This window comes from Fistularia commersonii, chromosome 4 (genome assembly GCF_037954325.1).
Source record: "Fistularia commersonii isolate RoL2024-O1a breed Wild chromosome 4, RoL_Fcom_v1.0, whole genome shotgun sequence".
Lineage (NCBI taxonomy): Eukaryota > Metazoa > Chordata > Actinopteri > Syngnathiformes > Fistulariidae > Fistularia > Fistularia commersonii.
In genome coordinates, this window is record NC_141287.1 from 2620854 (window position 1) to 2642937 (window position 22084).

At 39.6% G+C, this 22084-nt stretch overlaps 1 protein-coding gene across 1 annotated transcript in view; it reads right to left on the bottom strand.

Annotated features, from left to right (window-relative positions):
* Positions 1-22084, bottom strand: part of LOC147234385 (aryl hydrocarbon receptor-like) — a 52279-nt gene that overhangs the window by 24429 nt on the left and 5766 nt on the right. Inside the window, exon 3 of the mRNA XM_086144703.1 lies at positions 2399-2508. Within this exon, the coding sequence (XP_086000829.1) occupies positions 2399-2508 (110 nt within the window). The remainder of the gene's footprint in view (positions 1-2398; positions 2509-22084) is intronic.

Genomic DNA, 22084 nt, shown 5'->3' on the forward strand with positions numbered 1-22084 from the left:
AAAGCTACGTATAATAGTAGAACTCTTTTTCTACTGCACTTCTAGCACTTTTTATTCTGCACTTCTAGCAATTATACTTCCAAAAAAAAGCATCAAATGACCATGGAAATCTAGTCCACCATTGTACATGATTACATTGTACTTTTCATTATTTAAAATCAAATTTTAACTATTACACCTTTTTAGAACGGAACAACTTATAATGTACGTAAAGAAATGAAATTTACAGTTCAGTTGAGATGAGAGATGAGAACAACTTTATTTATCCCGAAGGAAATTGTTGTGCCAGAGTTTCAAGCAAAACCATAACAGTAATAGATTATAGTCGGAAGGAGGGAGAATAAGAAAAACAAATATAAATTGTCAAGGTTAAGGCTATCGAGTGTTTTAAGGTCTTAAGTACAAAGATTTGAAGATTAGATGTAGATATAGATTTAGTCCTCCTTTCTCAAATACACTGAATTAACACTGACTACCCAAGAATGACTGGATAGGAGTTACAATGATGAAATTTTACTTTTATTTTGTAAATCCTATTTTTTCTCAAGGTAACTGGACCAAACTCATCAAGTAACATGCCTGCTCTTTTTTGAAAGAAGGCCTTTCCTTTGCTACCATTGCAAGTTCTGCACACAACAGAACGGAGTTTCTTTAAATGGAATAACAACCCGATTTCTTCCCTGCTTCTCGTAAACCATTAGATACCATTTTTAAACTGGGGTTTCCTTAATGATTCATTAGTGATTTTTAGAATCCTCCTTTAGGCTTAAGCTCTACTGACCCATATTATCGTGAATTGTCTCGTCCGTTACAAGGGGTTCTCAGTAACAGCTCTAAAAACATCGGTAATGGAGGCTTTGCCAATAACAGCCCAATACTTCTTATAATAACAACTTATTTATACGGGTAACAATGTTGTCCCTTGGTGAAGAAAAGTAAACATTTTGCTTTTGGCTTGATTTTTGCAAGATCAACTTCAGATATAAAGTCAGGTATTAAGTCTGCTCCACACACACACACACACACACACACACACACACACACACACACATACACAGTGAATACACTACATATTTGTAGTCATATATTGACACTAAGTTGATGACGCAACTTCGAGTCAATGCTTGTAAGCAATGACTAATTAGTTATACAAATATTTTTTACCAATTGAAAGTACTAATGTCAGTTTGCTTCTGGAAAGGGATAAATCCCAGACTGTGGGGGAAAAAAAAAAAATTGCTAAAAACTTTTATTTGGAATGTAGAAAGGCATTTCCAGGCTTTAAAACCAAAGGAAAAGTAGAATTTGAAAATGCAAATCAATCTCAGCCACGCCGATTCCCCTCTGCATGTTTTGCAAACATCGACACTGGAGTTTTTGTTTAATCTCATTGATGGACAGACAGAAAAAAAAGAGAAAGAGTTCAAAAGATGCGACACCAGCAGATGGAAAAAATAATACCAAACATCCATCCATCGTCTGCTGCTTATCCTGCAGTCCACTTAGTCCAATTCAGCGGCAAACCGACTTAACAGAGCTACTATTGTTGCATGAGTGCGTAGCAGACAGCGGCAGATGTATTGCGTGGAAAAGCTGCTCTGAGCATCTGAGTCCATCAATGGCCTAAATAGATTTTTGGAAGTTTTCAAGAGGAACCGTTATTTTGTAATAAACGTCCAAAATGTAATCACTTTTTCATTTCATTTTGTAATAAAGCCGCATTTTGTAATAAACTGCCGCATTTTGTAATAAATTTTGCCGCATTATGTAATAAGTTATTACATTTTGAGAAGATTATTACAAAATGCACTTGCAACTTTTTTTATTCTCTAGGAAATGTAATAACATGGAATTTACAGAATATTCTCTGTTAATGCAACCTTTGAATAGTGTACTGATAGTAATTGCTAAGTGCTGCTACTAGGCTAATACAGTGATACTAATAATGGGCCTAGCTTTTACAAATACTTTTAAGTAAAATAAAATACAATTAACAAACTTATGCTTTAGAATTGTTATTACATAATGCACCATGTTATTACATTTCCTAGAAAATAAAAAAGTTGCAAGTGCATTTTGTAATAATCTTCTCAATATGTAATAACTTATTACATAATGCGGCAAAATGTATTACAAAATGCGTCGGGGCAGTTTATTACAAAATGCGGCTTTATTACAAAACGAAATGAAAAAGTTATTACATTTTGGACGTTTATTACAAAATGCGGCTCAACAGGAACACAAAAAAACAGACACAGACATACACAAACTTTAATCTGGACACACACAAAAAAATCAGGCTAGATATTATTTGGAAAATGGTGTCTTTGTAGCACCAACTTGCTTATCTGTAGAACAACACATTTGAAAATAATTTATATTTAGCTTCATTACAAACCTGCAACAAAAGTTCTCCTTCAGGAATCTTGGTCTCCTTCACTCCTGCTGCTTTGCTGTCATCGTTTCTCACACTGGCCGGGCTTCCTCTGTCCCAGTGGTTCAGGGCAACTGTGGAGTGAGGAGACACAAGGAGGTGGAGGTCACCATGGTAACGAGAAGGTTGGGGAGTCCAGGGGAGGAATTGGGGAAAATCTGCTTCACTTCTCAATAATTCAAAATCACCGTTCTGATCATTCTGTCATTAATTTTTGAAGCAAAACTGACAAACGTAAACAGGTTTCAGTGGATTGTTTTTGAATAAACCTGCAGAATCACAATATGCAGAGACATAACATCAACGTGTTGATGACCAAATTTATCCTTAAGGACTACTTGAGCCATAAAAGAAAATCAGTGACAGATTACAATCTTGTGTTTCATAAGTGAGTAGGTTATCTGATGCTATCAAAGGTGAAATTGAGCTTACAGCTTGAAAATGCACAATTATTGATAGTTTTGTTCAAAACAGATCCATCATGCAAGGTTTCCACGGTTGTGCACCAAGAAACAGATAATGTTACTCCAGCTTTCTCTGGCTTGAGTTTAACAACTTAAAATAAGTACTGCTAAAACTGAGAGCGGTAAATTGGACATTATTATGCAACGTTTGTATTGTCTGCACATCCATACGATGCAATATCTTTAAAAGGTTGAATGACCTTAAGATACACAAGATGCCCATTTTTTATATGACATGTTGTTTGATCGATCAAGTTTAACAAAAAGTTAAAAAGGTAAAAGCTCAATTGGAAAAACAATTACAAAATGCTTTATTGTATAAAAGGACAAGTAATCTGACCAGTATAAAACTAATTCTGCCATGATAACAGTTTCTTCCCAGACAATGATATAAATTACTGACTAATAATAACAATATATATTTTAAAATCTTTATTATTGGACATGTTACTTTATGTATATTTTGTTATATTATGTATGGGTTCATTGCTCCAGTGTTACAAATAAAACGTCAAAAATTCCTATTTACAATAGTTTGGAAAAAAAACACCTAATTTGCTGTGTTTATAAACCAGCAGCCCCAATGAACTTAAGAGAATCCTGGGATATTTTACAAGGGTTAATGAAAATAGTAGTTAATAATTTCTTCTGCTTCTTCTCCTTTCGGCTTTTCCCTTCAGGTGTCGCTACAGCGAATCAATCTTCTCCATCTAACCCTATTCTCCAACTACCATCATATCCTCTCTCGCTACGTCCATAAATCATCTCCTTGATCTACTTCGAGACCTCCTGCCTGGCAGCTCCAATTCCGGCATCCGCTTACCAATATATTCACTATCCCTCCTCTGTACATGACCCAACCATCTTGTTCTTGTTTCTCTGACCTTCTCTAAAACATCTAACATGTGCTGTTCCTCTAATAAACTCATTCCTGATCCTACCCATCCTGGTCACTCCCAAAGAGAACCATAGCATCCTCATCTCTGCAACCTCTAGTTCTGCCTGCTGTCTTTTGGTCATTGTAACAGTTTCTAGTCCATACATCATCGCTGGTCTCACCACTGTCTTGTACACCTTTCCTTTTATTCTGGCTGATAGTCTTCTATCACATAGTACACCGGACGCTTTCCTTCACCTGCGACTAACTTTCATTCCTCTCCTTTCCAGCGCATACCCCCATCTCTCTGGATTTTCCTCAACTTGTTCCCTTCTCTCACCACAGCTCACAATATCATCTGCAAACATCATGGTCCATTGTGATTCCTGTCTAACCTCATCTGTCAGTTTGTCCATCAACAAGAAGGGGCTCAGAGCTGATCCCTGATGGAGTCGCACCTCCCCCTTGAACTTCTCTGTTACTCCTATAGCACACCGCATCACTGTCTCACAGCTAGCATACATGTCCTGCACCAGTCTAACATACTTCTCTGCCACCCCAGATGTCCTCATACAATACCAGAGTTCTTCTCTTGGAACTCTGTCATATGCTTTTTCAAGGTCTACAAAAACACAATGCATCTCCCTCCGACCCTCTCTGCACTTCTCTATTGGCATTCTCAAAGCAAATACCGTGGTACCCTTTCTTGGCATGAAGCCATACTGCTGTTCACAAATGCAGACTTTGGCTCTTAGTCTAGTTTCCACTAATCTTTCCCATAACTTCATTGTACGGCACATGAACTTTATCTCTCCATAGTTGCCACAATTCTGCACATCCCCTTATTCTTAAAAAGCTCACTTTGCCCCCATTCTAGTAGTTAGTAATTTCTTATATCATCAAAACCATGGCAATTATTAATTTTCATTTGGAGAACCTCTTTCTCATGTACAGATGTCATGAGAAAGAGTGCAGTGGTCAAACACATTAATCTTTGACCCCTGCAAGTACAAAGTGTTGTGACCCATGATGACCTTTGACCGTAAAGGTGATGTATAACATGATTGAGTAACTGGGCTTGAGGTCAAATCTTTTGTTGTCTGCAAAAGGCGTTAACAAAGAGTCCATCAGAGAGGCATCATGGTGACAGCAGCCTGGGCAGGGACACCGCAGAGCATCTGGACCTGGCTGGGAGCCTGACGTGACTTGTACCGTCTCATTTGTAGACATGGCATTTGTTTGACAAGACCGACATTATTACTCAAAACGGTCATTGCAGGTCTCCTATTGGTGGTCTGTGTGTGACATAACCCAGAAAGTTCCATGGAGGACAATTGTCAGAGTACAATCATTGTACTCTGACAATTAAATGTGAGAACCGACAGTTGCGGTATGACAAACCAAGTAAATTGGCGACATGTTAAGGCCGAAAGGAACATTAAGACCACAATGCTCTTGGACTGATTACCATCAGGGTCCTTTGTTTATCGAACTCTTTGTTTGTTGCCACGCAGCTTGATGATAATCTTTCCATACAAACAAGCAAAGATTGACTAGAGCAACAATGGAATTATATCAACAGTATATGATGGAAATTAGATAACTTCTTAATGTTTTAGTGGTTGCTGAATCAGACAAACCAATTTAAATTTTTGCAGAGAGAAAAATGTAATTGATTTTTTTTGCTATTTAGCCTTAGCTTTTTCTGGTACTGAAATAATAAGTAGATAAAGTGGAACTTATTTGCAGGAACAGTCCTCTTAAGTTAGGATTTTTTGCTATCATATACTATTTAAAACTGAATTGTTTGAACTCTGATTCCAATAATCAGAGTAATTGCACAAGAAAGTTCCTGAAGTGATATGGTGGAAAAATAATTGTTTGCTGATATTCTTCAAAAGGAGGCATAACTGGTGTAGATCATGGAATCTTAGTGTCAATTAGTACAATTTGGTTTGTACCAATTTCCATTTTCAAAATTTTTAATCTCCTAATGGCATCTTGGATTGTGGGAATGCTCAATTATTGCAATCCTAACACAAACCCCATTCTAGGCTTCTGAAAATAATGAAAATAATGTGTTTTAAAATCAGTAAATAACTACAGCACTGACTGATGCTAGCATGTTACACTGTATAATATTATTATGTAAATGATACAGATTTCTATACATACATATTTCAATTTATTCTTTAACAGTGTCTCTAATTCAAGTGGATTGTGACAGAATTGATGGATAACCATGAAGTGAACTAAAGGATCCATAGTGGATGTGAACTAATTTGCTGTATCAGTAATAAGATCATATTGCTGAAATAAAAAATAAAAGCAACCAATCCAGAGAGACATGAAAGAATAATTGTACTGAGGTATAATTTTCAACACAACTGTCCTACTACTAGATATGCAGTTAACTGACCCATCTCTACCACAGTGCTATTCCATCTGACCAAAACACCGCATATTACTCAACCGCTCATTTGTAGTGGGATGTGGACGAACAAAAAAATCCAGAACATATTTGAATACCATGTAAATGTGCAAAATTGTAACCTTTAAGGAGAAAAGATGATAAATATTATTTAAGTTAAATTAAAACATTCGGAAGCAGAGTTGTGAAGCTCCTGAGGGCAGGAGTGTGTTCTGTTCACAGGTAAAACCCCTCCAAACATGATAAAACCTGGCGTTTTCAGCTTGCAAACATAAAGTACACGTATAACCCTGGCTTCTTGGGTGCAAATTTAGGTTCTGATTGTTTTACTGTAAATAAGCCTGTTTTTCAGAATTTGATGAGGCAATAAAAGACAGATGCAACTTTCACAAGGCTTTTGAAATTGTTCATTGTTATTATGTTTCTATCAGAAACTTCAAGTGGCATCACCGGCTTAACACCACCAGTAAAAGTGGGCCAGCACAAAGCCTTTTGAATGGCCACAGGAGGACAAAGAGCAGCTCTTATTATCAAGCTTCAATGAGCAGAAGTGTATGTGATGAAAAATTTACATTTCCAATGCCATTACATACATGTGGCATGATAGCGTGTCAGCAGTCGCGTGGAGGCAATTCAAGGGAGTTGAAAAACACTGCTTGCTGTTGCCAAATACTTATCAGAGGTTCAAATATGACATGGAATGTGCACCGTGCTCAATCGGAAAGGTCAGAATTAAAAAACAAAAACAGGATATTAATCTGAAACCAACGGCTCAACATAATATTGTTAATCATCAAGACTTATTCTGACTTTGAGCCACAGCTTTATTAAGCTGTCATGTGCCTGAAGCTGCTGCCTCTGGATCCAAAACACAAGCCTTCGACTTCTAACTTCACAAAAGCTAGGAATGATTTAGGCAGGTCGTGACCCTATACTTGTGACTGGGTCAGCGAAACTGGATTTTTGCATGTTCAGTGATCCCTCGCTATAACGCGGTTTACTTTTCACGGTTTCGCTAAGTCACGGATTTGCATGGTGCATCGTGTTCTGCATTCTGATTGGCTAAAAAAGTCACTCCGCTTCTTCTCTACCTGTGCGTCAATAACGTTGCAGTTTAATATGTACACAAACGTAAAACAGCTTGACAAATTTACATGTGCAAATTCTCTCGCAATTTCCAGTTTCTCTAAAACCCATGATGTTGACAAAACGCTCTGGAGCGACAAAAGCACCTTGCAGGGCCCAACAGGCAGCGGAAGATGCTATCTATCGCAGATAAAGTTAAACTTTTGGACATGCTAAGGGAAGGTAAAAGCTATGCGGCTGTAGGTCGGCATTACGGAATTAATGAATCCTCCGTTCGTTCCATAAAGAAGGAAGAAAAAAACATAAGGACGACAAAAGCGATAAGTTTCGCAGCAGCAATAAGGTCGCGGTGGGCGGTGCTAATATCCGCAATTTGAAGCCTTCTGTTCACATTGATGATTAAAACTATTATTTGACAGTGCAGTACAGAGGTTATTTGTTGAAAAAAACACCTCTAAAGTACAGGACTTTTATTTGTGAAACAAATGACATAGCCTGTAAAATGGTTTGTTCTTTCTTTTCAATCTATAATAGAGTATTTAATTGCATAATAATTGTAAAAAAAAAAAAAAAAGTTTCTACTTCACGGATTTTGCCTTTCACGGGTTCTTTTTGGAATGTAACCCTGTGAAAAACAAGGGTTTACTGTAAACAAACTGCTGTTTGTCCAGATAGATAGTTGTAGTAATGAGATCAATGAGAGGATACAGAGAAGGACATTACCTTGTGTTAAACATATGTTTAATGATAATTATTTATACGCCATTCCCGTCATTTTGTGAAGCTCAGTTCTGTCACTTTAATTATGTGAAAAAAGTCTATCAAATTCTAAAAGTGAATTGATGAGAACAAACTAGCATCCTATGTTTTCACTTGTTATTAGCAGAGGTTGCAGCTCAGTAAGATAACATGATGGTAGTTTAAAACACATTTGAGTAATGTGTATAAAGGTTATCACTATTTTACCACGCTATATTAAAGGTTAAGCAAGCACTTTAGTATGTTTTATTAAAAGAAAAAGCAATAAATCTGCCATAGATTGAACTGATTCTCTCTACACACCTGTTTTGATAAAAATGCAGTGAAAGAAACAAGGGTGTTGAGCTCCAGCCAGCTGAAATCTATGCTTCGGTCAAAAAATGATCTCAGAATTTCATTTTCAGAGTTAGTTGTGTACACGGGGAGGCGTTTAAGCATCATTTGTGCTGTACACGATAGGGTGCCCTTTGCAGCATCATAAAACCAAGCAAAAAGCCCTGATAATTCTACTCTGTTCGGGTCTGTTAGTTCAGAACAGCTTCTCTCTAACATCCTACACCCGACAAGAGCTTTTGGACATTGGATTACAAACATCTGACATTTTATCAACAACCTTCATCTCATCCCGGAGTTAAGAAGATCTCCCGACACTTCGGAGGCTACCAAGCCAAGCAGAAGCGCTCGCAGGCGGCACAGAGACCGTAAACAAAGGTTTTCTCCCTTCCCAGCATTTTCCTCGCTAACGTGCAGTTCTTAATGATCAAAATGGATGAGTAATGACTTCGGATTTCCAACCGCAAAAGTATCATGGACTGTAGCATCATGGTGTTCACCGAAACACGGCTAAATGACGGAATACCCGACACCGAGTGGATAGAAGGTTTGTGTATTTATGTCAACAAAGCTTGGTGCATGAACTCTGCAGACATTGCTCAGCTAATCTGGAGTCTCTCACGATTAAATGTAGACCATTTTATCTGCCAATGTCCAAGCTTGCTGAGGCCCAACTTCACACAGCCAGCAGAAAAAAAACAACAAACTGCACGACCAGAGGCTGAACGTTATGAAAAACAATCAGTGTAGAAATTTGACTGGATTATATTTGTAGGAAACATTTGATGGAGTGAGCTTCTCCAGTGGGATTTTGTTATTGATGCCAGTTTTGGCTCATGAAGCCTCCAGTGTACATTTTAGTGAAATCATTTATCAACGCGGCAGTAGACCAGGGTCATGCATGGATTTATCTTGGACTTTATCTTTGTTTGGTACTTCAGTCTCAAAAAACGACAAACAAGTTGCAAATATTTATCAAACATTTGACCACTTTCTATTTGCTCCATCATGCTATTTACAACAGGATTAGTGGGGATGTTCTGAGTGTGTGCCATTTCAGTTCCCGCCCCAATCCCTACATGTCATCTTGGCATCCTTCCGGGACACCATTATAGGCTGCTGTACGCCCTTGAAAACCAAACACACTCACGACTCTGCCAAAGAAGACTTAACAAAGTGTTTGCAACCAATGGCAGGAAAGATTTAACAATGAAGAACTGCTTTTTATACCAAAGTGACATTTTATGATCATTTTGGTTTGATTTTTAAACAGACTTCTTGCAACATTTCCGTTGTTGGTAAGCCCATCACTTTGGATACAACTGTAAGTAATGCTTAACCAACATATTTATGTACTGAAAGTAACTATTACTCATCACCTGACGCCTTTGCTATTCACGGTCAGTGCATTTAGAACAAAATTCTTTGTTTACACCACATATTGCATGTCTGCTGTCAGGTCAAATAAGATACAATACCAGAGGTCTGAATCATGAAACAGTGCTATATTTGGACGGCATTAACCCAGCGTATTAAGCCCAGTGGCAGGAGGGGCCACTGGGCCACAGTGCTAGAGACCTGCAGAAAGCCTAGGTTGCTATAATGCTGGTGATTACAAGACACACCCTGCTCATCGGCTACATGGCGGAGGATGGTACAAGTTGCATGGGCAATAATAGACGGATGGCAGGATGATGGATTCAAACAATAAGTTTAAAGACTCAGCGCAACATGATGAATTAGTTTTAGTTTCAAGGTCGAGAAGTTGGTTTCTCATCCTGGACTGTAACTGCCAACGTCTGACTGTGACTGGCGCGTGCAAGGTTCAATGGAAATTTAGAAAATAAAAGTATTTTGCTTCTTAACCCTTGTCTGCATTGCTTTTTTTTTAATACATGTACCTAGTAACACAATATTTCAATCAATATGTACGATATGTACATACCGATACATATATGTGCAATTTAAGAGACAAGCATGCAATCAAGCTAAAAAAAAAAGAAAGGTAAATGCTGAATACAAGTTTCTCAACAAAACATGGACTACTGAGTATTTATATACTGAGCTCAGAGGTAAAACCATGTGTTTAATTTACCATGAACAGATCGTGTTTAAGGCTTACAATTTGAATCAGTGTTACGAACACACAGAGAAATTAAAAAAAAAAAAAAAAAAACATGTCACAAGGTTTGGTGTTTGGATGGCAGGTTTTCAGAGTAAGTCTTAAAATATGGAGAAGAATACAGTGTTTGTAGAACATTCCAAAAAAGGCAGAAGTTCAAGGTCTCCAGTGCAAAGATCTGATAAACACCACCATTTTTCAACACTGAGTTACGTTGTTTGCCTTTTAGATCATTACTTTGATCAATAACAACTGGGATCCCATCAATATGCATGCGCATAATAGAGATCGTCCTTATTTTAGCATGTTTTTAACGATAAATTGTAGTTTGACGGACCAAAATAACTCAAAATAACCCGCTTAAAATTGACCTTTTCCCCCCCATGCTTGTTACCTTCTCTCTGTTTTGTGAAGCAGCTCAAAGTTGCACTTGTGTTTTTTTTTCTAGGAACTTCTTAGTGGCAGCCACTGTGGATTGGGATTACAACTGCAGAGAATGAGTAGTCACAGCAGTAATTCCCTTGCATAAGTGACATAGTACGTTGCTGGCGAGTGCATGTCTAGTGTAACTGCTCAATAACCGTAGAATTTGCTAAAATAGTAGTCTCGTAAAGTCCAAAAAAGGGCAACCTATGTGTTGTGGATTAGAGGTGGAGTAGATAGACACAGATACAATATGAGCAAAAAGCATTTTAAGAATATATTTTCAGTAGCAAGCACGAGCAAAATACGCAATATATAATTAGACTTCAAAACTAAAAACGCAAAACCCTTTTTAAAGACTGAAAAGTCAAATGCATGAACAGTGAACCAGAAATTAAACACACATGAATTTTAAATTTTGATTACAATTAATATCCAACCTATCATCCTGCTTATGCGAGCTGTCCTTCATCATCCCCATCACTGGTGACATTTTTCTACATATCATTAACTTAGTAATCTCCTCAAAATGAGTTTCAGGCAATATCTGACCTATTTATGATCCAAAACAGTATTTTAAAACTCATTTTTTGCAAAAAAGACATTAAACTGATGCACAATACACTAGATGCACATAGGAACCCTCTTGCGCAGTTTATAAACAATAATTATATGTATCCTCATGTTTTAAGTGTTGGATGTTTGAAATGTGGTAGACTATTCTTCTGCGGAAAGAAATATTATACTGTTGCAAATTTTAATTTTGAATTCTATTGATACCCTATGAGTCAGACTGTTTTTTCCATGTAAAATTTACAAAGCATGAATCGGTTACTATGGATTGAACCGCTAGAGACGCACAGAGAATTGATCGCCCAAGACTTTCCACTTTCTGACCAATAATTTGAACCATAATTCTGAATTCAGAATTCTGAACCATCATTTGCCAATTTAAACTTTTGACCATTGAAATTATTTTGCTTAGACAAGACACCAACAGCTTACCTCCATCGCATGCATGGGATTGAGATTGTATGCATTTTATAAACTATAAAACGGACCCTTTTCTATTAAATAACAACTGACAAAACAGCTAAATTAAACAGACTGACAAGTACCGTGCAAGTGACACCTCCACTTTGAAACCCAGAAAATGTTCCTGCTATCCAGGCCTGTGAATATGTCTCCACACGCTTCCTACAGTATATTATAGGTAATCAAGGGATCATAAATGTTCCCTAATGCTATTTACTTCTTTTATGATCACCTATCTGGGCCCAAGACTGTCTAGAATGAAAACGCAACTATTTAAAAACAACATATAAGAGACTGACAGATTTGCATCAAGCAGTTTCAGCATTCATAAGATATGACTAAGCATTTAATAGCAAGAACCTACATTTCACCTCTTCACACTCGTGATCAAACTACTCCACCACAAACCTTTATGCTGGCGAACGTATGTTCTCATGTATTTAAACAGTGCAACGCTGGCATAAAGTATCTGTGAGAGTGTATTTTTATGTTAATTATTCTACCCGAGTGTGAATGGCGGTAAGTAAAAATAGAACATTTAAACTCCTTCTACCCCTCGAACGCCGCAGCGACTGAACACGCGATGCACATATACCTCCACATCCACTTACACCATACACATGGATGCATGCAACACACATATACAGGCTGAGCATGAGCACGAGGCCGCTAATGCAAGAGGAAAGCACGCACCCTGTGCCGCTTTCGTGTCTCCCGAGATTTCTCGATCACATGGTCGCATATTTGCTGATGGGAGGGTGATCCAAAAACCTCCAACGTGGAGGAGAAGTGATTGGATTTGGGAAGGGTAGGTTAGGGAGGGGTCAGCGCTGATTACCAGGTTCTCCCTTCGGTGACCTGCATTCCTCGCGAGGCCATATTGTTATCAGAAAGGCTAGGGGGGGGATGGGGTTAAGCTATACAGCGGAAAAACAGAGGGAAGGGCTAGCAGAGAGAACGTTGGGGCCAGCGGGGGGGGGGGGAGCGATGACCCAGTGCTGATCGTGAAGCTGCAATTGCTCTCCCTTTCATTTGTGACGGACAGAAAGGGGGAGGGGTTGTCGGTGCTTTAAAAAAAATAAAACATCAGTGACGAGTATCATGATATGTTACAAGATTTTTACAACTTACATAACACATTCGCGGACAGAAGCAGAATATGCTGCGCCATTAACGCTGCAGTCCGAACGGGTACTTCGCAGCTGTGCGATGACACTGTTTGTGCAATTTCATTGCATCAATGAATGGACAGTTATTTCATTAAAACTATTATTTGCTCAGCTGCAAAGCAAATGCTTCAATTTAATCAACACAAATTCAGCATCATAGACAGAACCATCACCTTAGAGTTGCTATTTTCATTTTATTAGTTTCTTCTGCATTGCAATACATCCCATTTGGAAGGGAACAGTGTGATTCATAATCCATTGTCTAGAAGCATGGCTTGATCCAGCAGGAGTTACATAATGTGTGTGCAGTGCTGGCCCATATACATATACACTTCCAACCATATTACTTCAACTGCCCGGATCTGCAGATTTGCGCTGTACAACATTCAGAAAATCAGACCCTTCCTGACCCAACAGTCGGCACAGCTATCGGTTCAGGCCATGTTCATCTCCCTCCTGGACGACTGCAATTCCCTCCTAGCTGGACGACCTGCTCGTGCAATAAAACCACTGCAGATGGTCCAGAATGCTGCAGCACGGTTGGTATTCACTCAACCCAAAAGGGCTCATGTTACACCTCTGTTCATCCAGTAGCTGCCAGGATCAAGCGCAAGGTCCTGACCCTGGCCTTCAAAACCACCTCAGGAACAGGTCCAGCATATCTGAGCCAAATGATTAGACCTTACGTTCCCAGCAGAGAGCTGCGTTTCTCTAATACAAACCTACTAGCAGCACCTTCTGCTCGCTTTAAGCGATCCCAGGCGAAACTGTTCTCAGTTCCACTACCTCAGTGGTGGAACAAACTTCTGGAAGTAACAAGACTAGCATCATCTCTCTCAACCTTCAAGAAACAGGTAAAAACTCTTCTCTTTCAGGACTTTTTACTGCGCTGATGCCCCAGATCAGGTTAGGCAGCAAGTTAGGCTATGCAGTGTGTGTATGTGTGTGTGTGTGTACGTTTGTGTATGTCTTGTCAAAAAAAAAAAAAAAAAACCCTCACTAACCCAAGCTTACTGCTCTGTATATTTCCTGTGCATCGTGTATTTGCAAGTGTATTTGCAGTCCCTATGTCCTCTATTGTAAGTCGCTTTGGATAAAAGCGTCTGCCAAATGTAATGTAATGTAATGTAATATACTATCTCTCTATTATGTAAGACATTCCACACTTGTGCTTTTATAACAGATATAATGATCTACTTTATGGAAAATCTTTTAAATATTCATTGATTTTTCCTCTTCTATTGTGTTTTGGTTCAGCGATCTATATAATGAACATTTCAGCATGTGAAAAACATGCAGAAAATCTGTTAATTTTGCATAGAAACTTGTTAACAACACAATTTAACTGACATTTGTGTGATGATGAAAGAGAGGAAACTGCTGAATGTTGCAACTGAATGTTGTAAATAGCGTGAGAAAAATACCAGCGCAGAAATCAACTTTCTATGTACAACACAACAATAATTCTGAGTAATCTAAAGCCCCATTTGGTGTATTTGGCTAAATAATAAAATGAAATATGAAGTAATTTTTTTTTTTATTTCCACATGACGATACAATACATACCCGTTAAAATTGTATATTTGAGAAAAATAAAACAGAAGTCTATTAAATCATTGACTAAATTGTGTCCCACTTTCAGAAGCTGTAAGAGCTTTACACTTACAGTATATATATATATATATATATATATATGTATATATATATATATATGTTGGAGCAGTCAAAACATTTTCGATCTCAATCTGTAATTAATAATTGGCACATCCACACCTTTCATTTAAAATGGATCTCATCATCCAGCGTCAACAAACCCCATAATTAAGTTTTATCTCAAGTAGATTTTTTTTGTACAAATACTATACGTGTTGGTTGGAGATCTCAATATAGCATCTCACATGCGGCTGCAAATAACAGCAAACTGAGTAAGCAACAACGTTCAAGACAAAATTGGACCAAAAATAGGACCAAATGGAATTCTGGGAGGAGAAACGATGGCATTAGTGGCTTAACTGTGACAAATAATATCCTGTTGGGTATTTCATCATCACTAGAACACAGAAGAATATGTCTTGAGTCTAATGTGGCTGAGCCTCAGTCATTTAAGATACATATTTACCATAATATACAACATTTTTCCTGCAAAGGACACCAAAACTGAGACAGAGTTGGAATCCTGTACTCTATCTATTGTATAAAATTGTTTTATATGAAACTGGGCCCAGTGTCATGAATAAACAGACTTTGCTACTGTGCCTTCAATACTAAGCTTTTAAAATAACATGCGGGTTCATATGTTTTAATTTGAAACATTAAATGTAAAGAGAGAAGGATGACAACTGTCATTGATTTAAAAAAATGCGACATTTATTTTGTTGATAAATGGCAAAAAGGCTGCCGAAAATGGCATAAAAAAATGTTATATGCCATGTTTATTCATTTTAAATCTCAAAAGGGTTGTTTGCTCCCGGTGTTTTCTTTACGGGGGGGAAATGGGTCCAAATGGCTCTTTGAGTAGTAAAGGTTGCCGACCCCTTGATTAGGGGGACATAAGAATAAGAATAAGAATAAGAATAAGAATAAGAATAAGAATAAGAATAAGAATAAGAACAACTTTATTTATCCCGAAGGAAATTGTTGTGCCAGACTTCCAAGTAAAACATGACAATAATAAATAATAGTAGGAAGGTGGGAGAATACGAAATACAAATAAAACTACAAAGTGTCAAAGTCAAGGCTATAAAGTGTTTTAAGGTCTTAAAAAGTACAAAGATTTGAATAATCAATCAATAAACATTGAGGGGACGTAACCCTTGAACCTGCTAAAGAAGGTGATTTAACAGGCCTTTCTGGCCTGTGGAGCTCCAGAGGGAGCTTCCAGGTACCAGCAGGCTGAGCAGCATGCAGCTCGCTGGACGCCGAGGCAAGAACTTCGGTGCTGGGGGAGTTCTGGGAGTCCATGGAGTAAATCTTACTGAGGACTTTGAGGAGATTCTGGTCCACCATCCCACACCTTAGGTGGGGGAAGCAGTACACTTTTAACACTGCATACAGTGGATATGGCAGGCTGCTGACCTTGACTCAGGTTGCTGTTATCAGTGGAAGGAACACTTCCAAGACCTCCTCAATCCCGAGAACATGCCTTCCAATGAGGAAGCTGAGTCAAGGGACTTTGGGGTGGAGCCCCCCTATTACTGAAGCTGAAGTTGCTGAGGTAGTCCAAAAGTCCCTTGGTGGTGGGGCTCTGAGTACAGATGAGATCTGCCGTGGGATCTCTGGGACTCTGTTGTGTGGCTGATCTGGCTGACACACCTCCGCAATACTGCGTGGACAGCAGGACTGGTGCAAATAGATTGGCAAACCAGAGTGGGGATCCTCCTCTTTAGAAAGGGGGGTCAGGGATCGCACTCTTTGGCTTGAAAAAGTTACTCGGCAGTGCTGGAAAGGAAGGTCCTCTGGGTGGTTGAATCTCAGATACAGGAGAGGCAATGTGGTTTTCATCCTAGTTTCTGGATCAGTGGACCATCTCTATACCCTTAACCCTCGTGCGATCTTAACATTGTGTTTACTCCCCTTGTCCTACGGGTCAAAAATGACCCATAAGACAATTTTTGTACCCTAGTGGTTTACAGCCCACATGGAAACATAAACAAAAAAGACGTATCATTTTTTCTAATTATGGGGTCTCTTTAGGAAAAGTCATAAAATTTCGAGTTGGAAAAAAATAGTGTTTTTTTCTACAGCTAAACATGGTAGTGGGTCACTTTTGACTCGCAAGACAACACAAGGGTTAATCAGGTTCTGGAGGGCACATGGGAGTCTACAAACTGTCTACATGTGGACAACAAGAAGGCATTTGACTGAGTCCCACTGGGAATCCTGTTGGGAGGTACTCTGAGAGTATGGGGTACTGGATCTTGTAATACAGGCTGTTCTGTTCTTGTATGACCGGTGTCAGAGCCTGGTCCACATTGGTCAGCTGTAAGTCATATTTGTTTCTGGTGAGGGTTGGACTCTGCCAGGCCTGCCATTTATCTCAGATTCTGTTCAGAACTTTTATGGACAGAATTTCTAGCCACAGGTAAGGGTGGTAAGGGGATCCGGTTTCACGGCTTCAGAATTGGGTGCCTACTTTTGGGAGATGATGTGGTTCTGTTGTTAATGTGGCCTCAGGACCCTGAGCCAGTCCCAAGCCGAGAAGAATGCAGAGGGTTGTGTCAGGAAGGACATCTGGCGTAAAACTTTGCCAAACCCAAACATGCAAATCAAACAGAATAAACAGATCATACCGCATAGGTCGAGGCCAGGGTTATCAACGACTGGATATACTGTGTGACCAGGGGACCAGGTGTAAAGGTAGTAAAGCTACAAGCTGAGGAGCAGGCTTTAAGTTGTACTATCATGGTACTGACAAGAAAAGAAATGGAGAGCGAGGTGGAAGGAAGAGTTTGTTAGGAACGTTCTGGTGGTGAAAAGAATGTCAGATAGACTTCTGAGTCTGAAACTTGAAATTGAAGGTGTGATGCTCAATGTTATTAATGCCTATGCCCCGCAGGTGGGATGTGAGTTTGAGAAGGAGAAGTTCTGGAATGAGTTAGATGAAGTGATGCAGAACATCCCCATGAGATGAGAGAGTAGTAATTGATGCAGACTTCAATTGACATGTTGGCGAAGGAAATAGAGGGTATGAAGAAGTGATGGGAAGATTTGGTATAAAGGATAAGAATGCAGAGGGACAGATGGTGGTCATTTTTGCTCAAGGATGGAAATGGCTGTAGTGAACACCTTTTTCCAGAAAAGACAGACATACCGTTGGTATGTCCCTGTCAAGGTGCGTCGAGGTAACCTGAAAGAGATCAGTGACTGTTAAGTAGTTGTAGGTGAGAGTGTAGCCAGACAACATAGGATGGTGGTTTGTAGGATGACTCTGGTGACAAGGAAGATGAAGAGGACAAAGGCAGAACAGAGGACAAAGTGGTAGAAGCTGAAAAGGGAGGAGTGTTGTATGTTTTCAGAGAGGAGTCGAGAAAGGGTCTGGGTGGTCAGCGTGAGCTTCCATATGATTGGACAACAACAGCTAGTGTTATCAGGGAGACAGGTAGAAGAGTACTTGGTGTGTCATCTGAAAGGAGAGTAGATAAGGAGACTTGGTGGTGGAATGAGGAAGTGCAGGAGTGTATACAGAGAAAGCGGTTAGCAAAGAAATAGTGGGACACTGAGAGGACTGAAGAGAGCAGACAGGTCTACAGGGAGATACAACATAAGGCAAAGATAGAGTTAGCAAAGGCAAAACAAAGGGCGTACGATGACCTGGACCTGTATGCTCGGTTGGACAGTAAGGAGGGAGAGAATGATTTATATATGTTGGCAAATCAGAGAGATAAAGATGGAAAGGATGTACAGCAGGTCCGGATGATTAAGGATAGAGAGGTAAATGTATTGACAGATGCTAGAAGAGTGATGGGAAGATGGACAGAGTACTTTGAAGAGCTGATAAATATGGAAAATGAAAGAGAGGCAAGGGTAGATGAGGTGACTATTGTAGACAACAAAGTAGCAGAGATTAGTAAAAGTGAAGTAAGGAAGGCATTGAAGAGGATGAAGAGTCGAAAGGAAGTTGGTCCTAAAGATATACCTGTGGAGGTGTGGAAGTGCCTAGGAGAGGCTGCAGCAGAGTTTCTGACTCGATTATTCAACAGGATCTTAGAGAGTGAGAAGATGCCTGAAGAATTGATATGAACTGTGATGCTGCCTATTTTTAAGAATAATATATTCATTTGGCAGATGCTTTTAACTAAAGTGACTTACATTGGAAATGCCGGGGATTGAACCCAGGACCCCATACATGCAAAGCACGGCTGATATACATACAACTAAGAATAAGGGGATATGCAAAAATTGCGGCAACTATGGAGGGATAAAGTTGATGAGCTATACAATGAAGTTATGGGAAAGAGTAGTGAAACTGACAACAGAAGTAAGCATTTGTGAACAGCAGTGTGGCTTCATGCCTAGAGTACGACAGATGCAGAATTTGCTTTGAGAATGCTAATAAAGTACAGAGAAGCCCAGAGGGAGCTGCATTGTGTTTTTGTAGACCTAGAGGAAGCATATGACAGGGTGCCAAGAGAGGAGCTCTGGTTTTGTATGAGGAAATCTGGAGTGGCAGAGAAGTATGTTGGACTGGTGCAGGACATGTATGCTAGCTGTGAGACAGTGGTGCGGTGTGCTGTAGGAGTAACAGAGAAGTTCAAGGTGGGACTCCATCAGGGATCAGCTCTGAGCCCCTTCTTGTTTGCAGTGGTGATGGACAAGCGGACTGATTAGGTTAGACATGGTCCTCGGACCATGATGTTTGCAGATGACATTATTATATGTAGTGGGTGCAGGGAACAGGTTGAGGAAAGCCTAGAGAGATGGAGGTATGCGCTGGAAAGGAGAGGAATGAAAGTTAGACAGAGTATATGTGTGTGAATGGGAGGAACTCGGGTGGAACGGTGAGGCTACAGGGAGTGGAGATCAAGAAGTTGGAGGTTTTCAGGTACTTGGGGTCAACAATCCAGAGCAACGGAGAGTGTGGAAAAGAGGTGAAGAGACGGGTCCAAGCAGGTTGGAATGGGTGGAGAAAAGTGTCCGGGGTACTATGTGATAGAAGACTTTCAGCCAGAATAAAAGGAAAGGTGTACAAGACAGTGGTGAGACCTACAGTGCTATATGGACTTGAAACTGTTACAATGACAAAAAGACAGCAGGCAGAACTAGAGGTTGCAGAGATGAGGATGTTGAGGTTCTCTTTGGGAGTGACCAGGATGGATAGGCTCAGAAATTAGTCTATCAGAGGAACAGCACATGAGAGAAGGTCAGAGAAGCCAGACTGAGATGGTTCGGTCATGTACAGAGGAGGGATAGTGAATATATTGGTAGACGGATGCTGGAATTGGAGCTGCCAGGCAGGAGGTCAGGAGGAAGACCAAAGAGAAGATTTATGGACGTCGTGAGTGAAGATATGAAGGTAGTTGGTGTGAGAGAGGAGGATACACGATTTGATGGAGAACGTTGTTTCACTGTGGCGACCCCTGAAGGGAAAAGCCAAAAGGGGAATAAGAAGAAGAAGAAGAAGAAGATATGGTTCCCTTGTCTTCATCAAGCTGTGATCTCAAGATCTTGCTGGATCACTTTACAGCCAATATTGAAATAGCTGGGATGAGGATCAGCACAAATCTGAGATCATGGATCTGAGCTGGAAAATAGATGAAGTGCCCCCTCCGGATTGGGACGAGGTCCTGGCCCAAGTAGAGGAGTTCAAGTATCTTTGGGTGAAGGAAGGATGGAGCAGGAGATAGACAGGCAGATCAGTGCAGCATCATCAGCAAAGAGTGAACACCCAGCACATGGAGAGACCTTCGTGTTTGTGTTTTTTAGATATCTTGTGAGAGGTGGTGGTCTGTGAAGTTATAGTGGATTTTCAGGTACCAAAGGAATCTTTTCTTTATATTTGTGACGATAAACACTAAATCAAACATTGACTGCTGCCCCTCTTTGTGGGAAATACAATGGCAAAGTGAAGGAAGTTCTATCACCGATGTCACACAGAATATGGAGGCTGTTCTTTGTTAGCTGCTGGAAAACATCCCTGCAAGATCTTGGTTTGATTAGCTTTTCACGTCAGATAGAAGATGCTGATTGCAAGATTTGACTATAATCTACATGATGGATTCCTCTGAACAACAATTGAAGAACCAAAGACATACCGTGGACCAAACTGGCTGTCTGGACAGAGTAGACAGTATTGCTTTCTGATGTCATGGTTATTATGACCTGGCAGTAGATGAACAGCTATTTTTGATCCAATAATGTCTTCAGATGAAGCCCAACACCTGGGAAAGATGCTGCGATAGGAACTGGCAACCCTGGTAAGGACGTAATGAGCCTGATTGTGCTCAGAAGGATACTTATGATAAATACCATAAGCTCAGATTTCATCAATGACACTACAAATTTACTCTTAAGGTAAACATAAAAAAATCATGATGAAGGGGTAAGATTATCATTATATACAAAGAACAGAAAAGGATGTTGATTTAATGTATACATGGTATAAAAATGCTGTCTTCAATAATGTTTAACTGGGGCACGAGCTTGCAATTAAAAACCAGTAACTGGAAAATGTGCCCGAGACAAAATGTAAGCAGACATACATATTACTGATTCTTCACAGCAAGTTTTCTGTACCTGTTGCAAAAGACGGATCAAATTATAAATAATATGCCGTAAAATATCCCCCCACAGTGAAAGTCCCTACCTATAATAACTGAATATGAAAGGCCAGTAGTTTCTATTCATTCCCTATTTCACTTAATATGCTGCTGCCTCATATTCAGCATGAATGATCCAAAAGACAGACAACAGCTGTTACAACGGCTCTTTGGGTTGGGTGGGGTGATCTCGCTGTTATCGGTTTTAAAGAGTTAGCGCCCCTCTATTCAGACCGCCTTAGTGGGACAAGCCCTATATAGTGGCTGATAATAACAAAGATGGCCACTGAGCTAATGCTGTCAACCAGATACACCAGGTTATGTTGCGATATGTATTGTGGAAAAAAAGCCCAAAAACATACTTCTATGCTGCACATTAAAATTCTTATCAATACCTTGCGATGCTGTGGCTCTTGCTGTGTTTGGACCTCAAAGTAGTGCTAAAACCGCTCACTTCTGAACTGTCAGGGTTCACTGAAGCTATGCAGTCACTTCCTCTACAACCCAGTTGCCATCGCTATATACGTCAAACTGCAGGACGTGCAATGTTTTAAAAACAACAATCGATAGTTGACCACAGGGGCAGCAATGCACCCTAAGGATCCTCAGAGCTATTTTCTTAATGTAAAAAACCCTGAGCTCTTTAATTACTTAAAGGCTGTCCAGGAAATAGGCTAATGTGGTTCGAGAAGACAA